The sequence below is a fragment of the Rhineura floridana genome, chromosome 8, assembly GCF_030035675.1.
Source record: "Rhineura floridana isolate rRhiFlo1 chromosome 8, rRhiFlo1.hap2, whole genome shotgun sequence".
In the NCBI taxonomy this organism is placed as follows: domain Eukaryota; kingdom Metazoa; phylum Chordata; class Lepidosauria; order Squamata; family Rhineuridae; genus Rhineura; species Rhineura floridana.
This window is the reverse complement of record NC_084487.1, coordinates 90306284-90320037: the sequence shown is the minus strand read 5'-3', so window position 1 is coordinate 90320037 and position 13754 is coordinate 90306284. Positions and strand designations below refer to the sequence as shown.

Below are 13754 nucleotides of genomic sequence, written 5' to 3'. Positions count from 1 at the left end.
CAAAGATTCCTGCTTTTAGTTTTTCCATAGTCAGTCCAAGGAATGATCTACAAATGTATTTGAAGCAATCACCATCTTTGTCCAAGGCCTTAACAAATTGCTTCATCAGTCCAAGCTTGATATGGAGTGGTGGGACAATGATTTTTTCTCTGTCAACCAATGGCTTGTTAATGATGTTCGCTGCACCTACAGTCATGTGTTCCCTTGAAGGCCATGTCACTTTTTTCCAATGATCTTGCTTTGCCCTACTATCCCACAAGCAGATGAAACAAGGGTACTTCGTGTATCCACTTTGCTGCCCAAGCAAGAAGTTCACCATCTTTAGATCAACACAAATAGACCACTGGTGCTCATGACAGCAGAGCTTCTGCAAGACCATTTTGATATTTTCATATTCTTCTTTAAGTTTTGTTGAGTGAGCAATTGGAAGAGATGCATAGCGGTTACCATTGTGCAATAAAACACATTTCAAGCTTCTGGTGGAGCTGTCTATAAAAAGCCGCCAATCTTCTGGTCGATATTCCAGTAGTCCCATTTGGAGATGAAGTCCAGGAATGTTATTGCAGTATACAAGTATACTCATATTCCTCTTAAAAAAAAAGTATCAATATGATATTATATGCAATGGATAAACTTGCAAAACAATGTTCAAGAGTAAAAAGACAGACCAAACCCTGCTGCATATGTCAGCAGCTACAGGTCGTATTGGGGTACAATCGTCATTTGAGGGGTATCCATTATCTCAAAAACTAGAGCCAATTCGGCAAAACTAATGTCATTTTTGGATTTAGCACCCCCAAAATACCCTAAAGTCATTCAAACATCCTTGGCAACTAAAAAACAATATTTTTTTTTGTTGGGCTAATGCCGCTCTGGGCTCCTCCTGGGAGGAAGGGTGGGATACAAATTAAATAATAAATAATAAATAAAAAATGGTAGCAGATTTATTATTTATTTATTTATTACATTTATACCCCACCTTTCTTTTCATGCTAGAAACCCAAGGTTGCTTACATATGGTTCCCAGGTGGTCTCCCATCCACTGACCAGACCTGACCCTGCTTAGCTTCATGCTGGCCTCATGTGCCTTCAGACCATAGCCTGGACTACCAGAATGAATGGGTGCTTTCATGTTGGGTGTGGCTGCATTTGCTCATTATGGCTGATGAGCATGCCTGGCTGCATTCAGCATGATTTTTGCCATAGGGATATCATTAAATATATACATGAAATTGGGTGGGACTGATTATATTTGCTGTCCAGCTACCTTATAATGTCACCAAATAGATGTTATCAAAAACGAAAGAAAAAAAGCAGTGCAGGTCTCTTGTGCTTCTTTACACTTTTGTAACACATGTATTGACTATCGTCTAGCTACAAGGTTTGGGTCATTTTTATGGAACTTGCTTGGAAGATATCTATAAATAGCCTCCGTGATTCAGCTCTTTTAAGGTCAATGAATATCCACTAGGTTTATAACTTAGACTAGAAACAAAAGTCTAAATTTTAAAATGGCTCTAAGCAATAGAATTTCCCATGCCCTTGGGATTGTCCTTTTCTTTTTCATTGTTAGGTTTGTTCTTTAAAAAAATCACTTTTCAATCAACATATGTTTTTATTTGGTTCGTTCAGATCTGATTTATCTTTTTTGTATGTGGTTTGCTTATCAAGTGAATGGGATGCAGGAGAGGTTGGTAATGGACTCTAGAATTAACCATCTCCACAATCTGAAGCTGATGCCAGAAGCTGTTTCCCCCCTGTTCCTTTCATTCTTCATCACTGCATGTCCAGCATGCTTTCCCAGATGCTTCATATTTGCTAACTTTTTGCATATGAACCCACAAAGCTTACTCATGTTTTCTAATTTTGTTCTGCGTTTTCCTCACTGAATGCAAACCTGTTGTCCTACTTCCTTGTGAAATCTTTGCAATTGGTATGGAATTGACATTATGTTAACATTGGGATTTGCATATTAAATATGCAATGCAGTTATTATTGCTTAGTTTGTATATGCTATGTTTTGAAAGGTTTTCTCATGCTCCTGTTTCATACATTATTGCTACATGGATCTCTTCTTCCAGTACTCGGACATGGAGTGATATATATGTTTGTGTGATTGTTGCATGCAGTAATCTTCATGTGTGTTTCAGGCTCTTGCCTGGAATTGCTTTCCATGCTGGGACCCTGTTAATTTCTAAAGCGGTTCACAAAGAAGATAACAATTAAGCTCTGCTAGGAAGGTGAATGCAATATTAATAATATCCAGTTCTACTGAAAAAATATCTTGCACTAGTTTGAAACTGAAATGGAATTTAAGGGCTTCATTTTCAAAATGGCTTTGCCTGTGTTTGTAGCCATTGCCAAAGTCTCTTCAACCTTCCCTCCCTTCCCACATCTGAACAACAATTACGTCATTCCATCATTTGATTGCAGCAATTCCCTCATAAGTGCTAAAATCAAGTACTTATTGTTGGATGCTCCATCTTGTTCCTCCACCCTGTCACCCAATGAAAAAAGAGTATTCATAACTGTCAGGAAATAAGATGTTTGATCAAAAGACTCCATTTATTTGGCCATGATTATTTCACCTGTTAAATAAAATGGTTCCTTTTAATTAGTTCTGTGACAGGGTGCCACTATAGGCCGATCTGTCGCCTTTCCCACTTGCTATAGGTTGCTGCTGGATCTAGTTAGTTAGCTTAAGATTATGATCATACACAAACTAGGTTTGCTTCCACATTAGCCGTTTTCTCAGGTATTCCCCATCCCTTGTTTGTTCACTTCTTAAAGAATATCCAGTGATGTTGCCAGCAATTTGAGTGTTTTTTCAGACCTGATTTGTGGTGAGGGTGCGGAATAAACAAATGCAGTAAGTTCCATTGAACTGGGAATAAGTTCCATTGAACTCAGTGGGCTTTACTTCTGAGTAGACAGGCACAGGATTGCACTTTGAGAGAGGCTATTTAGGACCAATTAAGAGGCTGTTCACCACTAACTGTGCACCTATGCTCATCAAGGAAAAAACCTCCAGTGACAAAACTTAATTAAAATTGCTGGAAACGTTTGATGAATGTGATTTACTTGCAAGCAAACTTTATAGAAGTATCTTGGTCATGAGGAAGGACATTACTGGATAATGCAGCCTTGTATTAAACGCTTATCTGGAATGCCCATTTTAATTCTGCTTCTAGCTAGTTGAGGGAAGCAGTGCTAAAGGACTAATGTGGAAACGACCTAGGTTAAAATACAAAGATTTCTTTCATCTAGATTTTTTTTTGTTCCCCTCCTGCTTCATCTATGTTTTCTATTAGGCATTTTCTTTCTTTCTTTCTTTCTTTCTTTCTTTCTTTCTTTCTTTCTTTCTTTCTTTCTTTCTTTCTTTCTTTCTTTCTTTCTTTCTTTCTTTCTTTCTTTCTTTCTTTCTTTCTTTCTTTCTTTCCACAATGGCTTGTAGCTCATTATAACAATGTACAGAACAATACAGTTCTTTTTCTTTCTGTCTTTCCTTTTTTCTTTCTTTTCTATATTGAACTTCCTATATTGTGATAGCCTGCCCTGCATGAGCTTGATGAAATTGCATTGAAACCTATCTGGAATTGATTCTTCATATGTTTTAAAACACAATGCATTTATGTTTAATCAGAGTCAGCCCATGTGTTAAGGACTTATTGTTGATCAAAGGTGCTGCAAGCAACTAGGCAATTGTCCTGGGCTACCAAAAAGTTTTAAGCTTTACTCTTTCTACCTGCTGGGGTGGGGGTGATTGTGTTGGCATCTATCATAAGATGAGCTGATCTTGAAGCTCTCTTGGAGTGTTTCATAAGTAGCAGGAGTTTTCTCCCTACCTCTCTGCTGTCCACCCCTTATAGTCTAGAAAAAGCACCAGGTATCATGATCTGTTTAGCAACAATGCTGTATTTGGTCAAGGAGGTAGAGAACTGGGGCTGTCAATAGTGGCAATAAAATAACCCCAAGGTAAGTACCATCAAAGAGATAAGAATGCCTGTTACTTTATTGCCGATTGTTTGTACAACTTTCTTCTTAAGAACATAAGAAATGCTTGCTGGATCAGGCAAGTGGCCCATCTAGTCCAACATCCTGTTCTCACATCGGCCAGCCAAATGCCTATGGGAAGCCCTCAAGCAGGACCTGAGTGCAACAGCGCTCTCCTTTCCTGCAGTTTCTAGCAACTTCAGTTATTCAGAAACACACTGCCTCAGACCATGGAGGCAAAACATAGCCATCATGGCTGGTAGCCACTGATAGCATTCTGTCATGTCATCTCTTACTCTGCTTGTCTTTGAACTAAAAAGCCTCAAATACTGCAACCTTTCCTCACAGAGGAGTCGCTCCATCCCCTTGACCATCCTTATGCCCATCCTGTCCTTTCTCCGCCTTCCCTTGCTGCATCGCCTTTTCCCTTTAATTAGCCTTGTTGCCCAGTCTCTTAGTGCTTCCCATTAGGCCCTCTTGTTGGTTCTTGCCCAACAGCTGCCCGCTTAATAATGCCCAAGACGAATGAGGCTCACTGTTCCACTATGAGCCATTTTATGTATGTTTTTTTAAAAAATTCAGTTAATTTATGATTATTTTCCATGGGATAAAGGATTATTTTCTGTTTAGTTAGGAGAACCTGTGGTCCTCTTTAAATGTGATCTTCAGCGCGTCATTGTGACATTTATGAGTCATTTGCTAATATTTCATTAAAGGCATAGCTGATTTTTAAAAATTTGGAGAAAACCAACCCCCCCACCCAATAGTTGGAAATAAAGAAATAAATAACGGATGACAGTTAAGATGAGATGAGGGTAAAATACTTTCTATGTTAAGTAGGCCATGGAAATTATACATTACAATACAAATATTACTGTGCATGGTGTTTTACTTATTAAATTCATGACCCTTGTTGGTTATAGCATGGATGGAAAACCTGTGGCCCTCCAAATGTTGCTGGATTTCAACTCCCTTCAGCCCCAGCCAGTGTGGCCAATGTTCAGGGATGTAGTCCAGCATTTGGAGAGCCCTAATTTCCTCATGCCTGGTTTATAGTATGAGCAGTTATTATAACCTGATTATCATTCAAGAAAGAGTGAAAATCCCTTTGGAATTTCTCCTTTGTCAATGGACAGTGCAGAGTTGCAAGCATATATATTTTCAATCCCCTTTTCTATTTCATTTTGCAGCCTTTTGATCAAGGAAGAGCTCACAAAGTCATCTGCACCCTATACAGCAAACTTCATGCCCTTAATAAGCTCTCCTCTAAAGCTGCTAATGCCTGATACCTGGAATGCCTAAACAAGATAACTGCTATGATTTTCTAAAATTCTTCTCTGCTGGTTGCCTTTCTTACTGGATGATGCAGAAGCTTTTGCCAGGAATTTTGATGTAATTCATTAATCACTGCTCTATAGTCTTTCCTGTAAAACACAATGGAAATTGCAGTGCTTCCAACTTAAAATGACTCTGTGCAGTGTTAGGCCAGTTGAAGAACAAGAAGGTATAGATCGCCTAGTATGAGATGTAAATGTACTTTCAACTAAAATGTATGCCATATTTAAACTTACGGAAATTTTATTACAATCCTCTTGTTAATTTGTGCTAAATTGAAACCAAAATAACTTGAGCTAGCTTTTCCATTTTTTTTTTTAAAAATCGACATTGGCAACTGTACAGAAAGTCAGTTAAGTGTCTCCTTGAATTTTATCTACATAATAAAAAAAACTTCATTTTCATTAACGTGTGTGACTTTTAACTATCTTTGGATGCAAGATTAAAAATTAAAAAGTTGTGCTATGTTTTTACAGGTGCTGAAATGGCAGAATCTGTTTTCATTTGTAGAACGTATTTGAATAGCTTTCAAAGTGTGCAGCTTTAACCACTTCATGTGTGTTCTCTCTAACTGATGTTGCTTTCAACTCGCAGGCTGGTCTCCCTCCCTAACCCCTTTATTAATGAGTGGTGGTCCTGTCCCCCTGGGTGGCAGGCCCACCCTTCTTCACCAAGCTGCTGCCCAGGGAAATGTCACTTTATTGTCAATGCTGCTTAATGAAGAAGGTCTGGACATTAATGACTCCTGTGAAGATGGCTATTCTGCCTTGTATTCTGCTGCTATGAATGGACATACAGGTATGGGTTTTTGTCAGTGCCCTTATTTTATTATCTATTGTGTCTTCATTCTTTTGTAGTTCATGTACTGTCTACTCAGAAGTAAGTTACACTGAGTTCAGTAGCGCTTATTCCCATGTAAGTGGGAATAGGATTGCCTAAGGTTGGCCAGTGGGCCAGATCTTTATCTACTCTACCCCTTGTGGGTCAAATTGCCCACCTGTCAATCACGTGATGTTTCAGTGGCATCAAGTGACGATTGTCGCTACTTCAAAGCACCATACACATATGAAGTCAGATGAGGGGCAGGTGAATGTGGTTTGGGGGGAAAGGCCTTGCAGGCTGAACTGGAACCCATGCCGGGCCAAATTTAGCCTATGGGCCATAGGTTGCCCTTCCCTGCTGTACATACCTACCTCATTGGTCTCAGTGGTGCTTACTCTGAGTAGACATGTAAAGGATTACACTGTTATCAGTGTGATACCCTTGGTATGCCCTTAATCCTGAATTCTGCAATTTTGGGGAGAAAACCATATTAACATCAAAGTATTGCTGAGACATTTCAAAACAGTTCAGCAAACGAAAAGGGTTTTTTTTGTTCAAATAATTTTTATCATGTTTTGTGCGTATTCACCACTTGCTTATACAAAGCATGTTGGAAGGAACATCAGCTATGAACAGGTAGCTTAGAAAGCAGAGAGGAAGGTAGTGATGGCATGGGTTATCACAGGAACGTAAGAAATATCCTTCTGGATCAAAGTTAGCAGTCCAGCAGCCAGTTTCCCACAGTGGTCAGTCACATATCTCCCACAAGGTAGACATGAACTTAGTAGACCTCACCCATTGTTGCTCCTCCATAAGTGTTATTCTGCTTCTGAACTGGGAGGGTGCATGTAGCCATCATACCTGGTAGTGATTGATAGGCTTCTGCCCTATCAGTTTGTCTGACAAAGCCATCTAAGTTGGTCGCCATTGCATCTTGTGGCAACAAAAGCCAAAGTCGGAAAATCTCCAGTGTATGTGTGGCTAGTGCACCCATCCTTCTAAATGATGATAGCTGGCAATGCACATGTTTTACTAAAAAACTTTAAAATGACATGCTGAATGGGCAAGGTGTCCTGGTAATCTGGCATCTGTCTGTATCTGTTTTAAAAGATTTTTTAAAGATTTTAAAAAAAAGATTTTTAAAGATGTTTTGTTTCTAAGGTGCTTCATATATGTTTTTAGTGCTTTGTATTTGTTTGCTATCCTGGGTTCCTTTTGGGTGGAAGGGCAGGATATAAATTTAATAAATAAAAAAATTAAAATTTTGCCTTTGGGAGTTAAGAATGTAAGAAGAGCCTGATGGAGACCATCTAGTCCAGCACTGTGAGCAACCAGATGTCCATGGGAAGATATACAGTTACATAAATACATGGTTTCTAAGGAATGCTGTCTGGTTTTCAGACCCTTATCTCCCACCCCTTCTTATATATCAATCTGCCTTTGTGTTTTCCAACTCATAGATTGTGTAAGATTGCTGCTGACATCAGAAGCACAAGTTGATCCTGTTGATAAAAATGGCTTTACACCCTTGTGTTCAGCAGCTGCTCAGGGACACTGCAAGTAAGTAATGTGCCAGTTACATATTTTTCTCCCCATTCAGAATTCTGTGTACTCTTTTAGGTATTGGACTTGGAGTGTACATTTGTGAGAGCAAACATATAATTAGAGGCCCGTTCCTCTAATATTCATTATTGTGAGATTTTCTGTTAGACATTATTTGGGATTTCTTTAAAAGCTCTTGGGTTTCTTTGATTTTTGTGAAAAGAAAGCCATGCCTAAAGAAAAGGTTTCACTTTTCATACTTGTATGCAAGCACATGAATGATCTGGTGGATGTATTGTGCATTTTAAGTTCAATAGTTCGTATTTTTTAAAAAGAGAAAATTGTATCTCTTTGTCTTTCTTTCTTCAAATGCATCCCTAAACTGGAGCTTTGAACTGATTTATGGTCCAGTTTTTACTGAAAGCCTTATCAGCCATTTCTTTGAGCACAAAATTAAATAAAAAACATATGCTGTAACTGGCAGCTGATGGAGAAATTGCATTCATGGATATTTTGCCTTTGATCCTTCAAAATGTGGTCTGCCTGCAAAAAGCCCCCTCAGTTGGGGTATAATATGTCAAAGAGTGAGGATGTTTCATTTAATATAATGCCTGGGGAAACGGAATAAAACACAGACAACTTTTGTAGGGCTTGGATAGTAACTGACTGAAGTAATGCTTAACAACTGAGTAGATGACTGCTTTCTTATGACAATATCTGGGTACTATATTTCACCAGGGTAAGATTGTTGGGGGTGGGTGCCATGTAAAGTGAAGAAGTTGAAGTTATCTGCAAAGCAGATTTAAAATCCATTGGTTCCTGACTCTGCTATAAAAGTGTGCAAAACTCTTAATTAGCCTCAGAATAAGACAGGTATAGCTTTGTGATCTTTATCATTGTGAGCTAGATGCTCTGATGGGTGCCTGTTTTGGAGCTTTCACACTTAAACTGGAAAAAGGGGTAACAAAGACTCACTAAATAGACCTTCTTTTACAGCTCTGGTTATAGTAGATGAATTCATGCTTTTTTGCAAACCAGTGATCCTGATATCCTGCCCCCCCCTAAAATAAACAAAAACTTACAGCCTGATCTTAACTACTCTTATTTGGAAGTAATTTCAGTTGGACTCAGCTTTAAGAAAACATGCTGAAGTCTGTAGCCTTATGTATTTTAAGGAAATTCAAATAACATTCTGGATTTAGTGCCATTTCCAATTTCAGATATTTTCATTCACGGGAGCTTACTTTCACAAGGTTGTAGTTTATGTATATTGGGTGGGTTACTTCTCTCTTTTGGAAAGATTATAAGAATCTCCAACAATTTATGGATTATTAGGCATATTCCCTATATGTGACATGAGTAGGCATGGGGAGAAATCCTTCCCAAATTACAATTTTTGTGATAGGAGAATTTTGAGGAGACTCTCCTAAGAATGGAAATTGTAACATAGGAAGAAAGTCATGATCTGTTGATTGCATCTTCATATGTAAATAAGCTCTTATCCATTTTTATTTGTCCTATTTGTACTCCTGTAGCATTGGTAGCAATAATTTATTTGTTTATCCTGTATTTACATTCCTTTCCATCTTGAAGGCTCTGAGCAGTAAAAACATGGGATAATATAATGATGCATGTAAGATGTTATTGTGAGAAGCAGCAAGTGACTTTAGAAATGCCTTTCAGATCTGCTGAGTGCTTTACATTCACTGTCATTTTTGTATAAAAGTCTGTAGGGAGATAGAGCTGATACCTGTTCTTTTCAGAATTCTCCCATTCATTCAGGAGTTGAATAGAATTTATCCTAATAGTATGGCAGAGATCCATATGTTACTGATGATTTGATTAAGTCTCTCAGTGAATTCAGTCTTATGAATGGTATCATCTGCATATTTTGTTGTCTGTTTTTTGTCACCCCACTTGCTATTGTCATCCCAATAATCTGGCATTTGAATCACTGAGATGTGATTAATATTGGCTAGAACCACACATGGTTCAGACAGGTGTGGTGCAAGTTTTCCTGTGGGGCTGTCAATCAGCCTGATTCCTGACCTGCGACAACCCTGTTATTCGAGTTACAGATTACATCCTTTCAGAGGAAATTGTCACATCTGCCTTATCACTTAGTGGCTTGTCAGATTTTGGCCCAGAGTTCAGCATGCAGTTGTGAGGAGACTCAGAAATGATCTGAGCTTCCTGTCATTTGGAGGGCAATATGCTATCTTGTGGCTGTAAACTTGTACTTGTCCCCTTTCCCCCATACCCAATATGTACATTTTAATTCTTTCTGCAGTTTTTGATCTAATATCCATTTCCTTTTAATCTAGGATGATCCTGCCCATACTTCCTCCTTCCCCTCTTCCTGCTGCCCCTCAGATGAAAGGATTCTTGTGCTTCTGTTCCCTAAATGTTTTGTTGCTCCTTGTTTTTCCTCCTATTTATCTCTCTATCCCTCTTATTATTTCTTACTTTTTGCATCCATTAGATCACCTTTTTTCCTTCTTGCCTAAATCTTTTCTTGCAATTCCTCTCTCATTTCATATCTGTTCTGCTTCTCCTGACTCTGTCCATCCCAATTCTACCAATTTATAGTTCTTCCACCTGCCCTTAATCTCTTTTATAAGCAATAAAAAAGAGGTTTTGGAAGGGAATAAGATGTGTTCTACATACATACTATGTTGCAATGGAGCCATTTAGATTTAAAGAAGGCTTGTGGCTACATGAATGAAGAGCACTAAATGTGCTGTTCAGCAAAGGTTTCTAAGTATTTGAGGTATAAAATTCAAGAGTAAGTTTCCCTGGAATTCTGATGGAACAAAGGCAGAAGTGGATGCTTTTATTAAAGAGATCTTCCTGTTGTGGCCAGTTCAGTGTGAGGAGCCAAAGGATAGGGGAGTTGTCACAACCAAAGCCAGATGTTGTGAGGTGTGGATGGAGTTTCTTTTGGGAAGACTTGGTAGGTGGGTATTGCTCACACTTAGACTTTAACTGTGACTGCCACATTTGGAGCCAGCATTCATTTTTTCTCCCTGCCGTATTGGTAAGTGAGTATGCTTTTTACCCTATAGCCTGTGCTTTAACTTGGTTGTTTTAATCATCAGATCCTTACACCAAAATTGTTTTTACATTCTTCCCTACTATGCAGCATGTGCCTGGAGGAAGCAGCCATGATTATTAGCACACACGCTTCACAGCATCTTGGGCACATGTGGCCACTATCTCATTCTCAGTTTGATATACAGAGCTGTGCTTTCAGTACTTGCTGCTTTTTGGATAAAGATGACTAGTTCTGGGATTGGAATAGAGTATGTTCCTGTCCTTGCAATTCCTGTCCTTGCAATGTCCTAAGTAATTTGGGATGACTGACTGCCTTACTCATCATATCTGGCTGCCCAAGCCTTACCCTTTGCTCTCTGAACCACTGGTGAGAACTATTAGGTTAGTGAGTGCTAGAATCAGGACCTTCTCTGTGGTGGTCATCCATCTGTGGAATTCCCTCCTCACATACATATATATATATATATATATATATAGATTCATCTTTGTTGGCTTTTAGAAGAGCCCTGATTTTTGTGTGTGTGTTTGTAAGCAGAGTTCTTTCATGGCACTGTGTTTTAATAATAGTTCAATCTACTTCTGATAATTTAATGTTGTTTGTTACAATAGCTTGTAATCTTATTACATAATGATTGTTTTACTAACTTTGGAAGGGTGAACACCTAAAAAAATCTTATTAAATAAAACAAATAAATAAATAATTCCATGTTAATAAGCTAGGAAGAAAACTCTTTTTCAGGTTGGTTGGTTTTTGAAATCAACTCTTCTCCAATATAGCTCTCAAACATCATTAGTTTAAGTCTCCACAAGTAACTGGATGAGTTTGACTATCTTCAGTATCCCTACACCAATTTTGGATTTAATATGGGTCATGAGGCTTTTAAGCCAAAAACCTTTGTTGAAGCAGTATAATTGAATATATGTTTGAAGAGGGTATTGTAGCTGAATGGTATTTTAAAGGTCCAGTCTTTTCCAGGTCAAGTATTCTTCTAACACGTTGTTGCCCAATGTTTCCATCTCTAGATGTGCAGAATTATTAATCATGTATCATGCTGACATTAATCACGCTGCTGAAAAGGGAGAGACACCTCTCTACTTGGCCTGTGGAAATGGAAATAGTGAATGTGTCAAACTCTTGCTGGAAGCTGGAGCAGACAGAAGTGCAAAAACTTGTGTAAGTTTTAAAGCCCATTTCTCAAAGTCAACATATCAAGAACAGGCGTGAGCCACTTCAAAATGACTTCAGTTGAGGCATATATTAAAAACCCCAATGGCTGCCCTGCTGTGCATCAAAATGGCTTCTGTTGAGGCATTTATGAATAATCTTAACTGCTGTCCTGCATGAAATCTTTTAGAATTAGTGGAAGATTTCACTTTTATATGGCTGTATGCCATGGTAAAATGCCTTCAACTGCATTAAATTATTTATTTCCAGGAAAGATTTCTGAAATAATTATCTTTCCTGTCAGCCTGGTTCACAGACTTGAAATCTGAAGCAACTGCTAAGAGGGCTGTAGATTGGACTAAACCAAATATAAAATATTCTTATTCTTTCTGTGAAATTAACATACAACAAATTGGATATAAAAAAATGGATATCTTATTGTTGTTGTTCTAAACAATAAACTTGTACTTTTGAAGATGCAGCAATATGTTAAAAATATAGGGCACAAATAGAAAGGCCTAGTAATAAAGAAGCAAATAAATCTCCCCAATTTATTACTCCCTACAACTGTGATGTTTCCTATGTTCATATATCAAGTTACTTTTCCTGATAGGGACTCAATTCATATTTTTTTTAAATTATGATTTCAGTACATGAATGTTATAGAGCAGTGGTTTTAAAACTTCTGTTAGGGTGTTTGCTGCCCAACTCATTCAAATCTGGCTGAAGAGGAATTCCTTTCAGGATGTACTCTCAGATCATGTTGAGCTTAGCTACCACCCACTGCATATAGAGAATATATCCTTCAGATGTGTCCAGTACTTCCTTGTGTTGCTGGGGAGTGGTGGACATGTTGGCTGTGTTTGGACGTAATAATACATTATGATGTATTGTGAGAGGACCAGCCTTCCCCATCACCTCTTCTCCTTCACTATGGTCACATGAGCCTTCACTTTCAATTTTGATTAACCACAATTTAATGTTCATTATGCTAAACTATGGTTAATCGTAACTGTGTTTTGTTGAAACAAGCCAGCTGTTGTTTAACAGTTTGCTGGGCTTGGATAAGTCAAAGCAGAAATGGAACCTTCTGGACTTCTCATGAATGCTACAGAGGAGCCAGGGAGTGGAAGCATGATGTCCAAAAGTGACCTGTATTTCCCCAGGAGTTAGCCTGACGTTACCTGTCTTTTCTCAAGGAGCATTTGAGAAGTTTCCAGGAGCACAATTTGAAAGCAGAAGTTACAGAGTAAGCACATAAGTTGTTTTCGTTGCTATTGATTTGACATCTTATTGTGCTTGTTCAAATAGTGTGCCTGTTACATTCAATTAAAATTATGCATACTACATTCATATACATAAAAAATATACATAAAATCTGGGCTAATATTTCCAACGTGTCTCTCAGTACTGAATGATTTGGCCAGCATTGGTTCATATGGATTGTTGGTCTGACACTGCAAGCATTTTCATATATTGAATGAAGTATTTTTTCCATCCAGAGATGTGGTAGAAGATCACAGCAGAGACAGAGACAGACAGAGAGAGAGCAGGTTCTATATTGAAGGATTAATGGTTTCTGATTCCATTGCATAAGGAAGACCTCAGTATTATAAATGCAACTGTTATCAGAGTCCTTATAGCTGTATATTTTGTCAACAATGTCACCCCGAAATGGTTTAGAAATGTAATTTGCTTTCATTGTACCATTTAATAAGCAAAGTTCCCTAGGCATATCTTGCTTAACAAGATAGATTGGATTGGTTTGGAAATGATACCTCAGATCTGTGCAGTATGTGTCCCAAAGATGTTTATACACACCAGCCATGTACTACAACCTGTT

The 13754-nt window shown here is 38.2% G+C and overlaps 1 protein-coding gene across 1 annotated transcript in view; it reads left to right on the top strand.

Moving 5' to 3' along the window:
* CTTNBP2 (cortactin binding protein 2) overlaps positions 1-13754 on the top strand; it is a 123655-nt gene that overhangs the window by 57333 nt on the left and 52568 nt on the right. Inside the window, 3 exon segments of the mRNA XM_061640072.1 lie at positions 5923-6126; positions 7611-7710; positions 11770-11920. Coding sequence (XP_061496056.1) covers positions 5923-6126; positions 7611-7710; positions 11770-11920 — 455 coding nt within the window.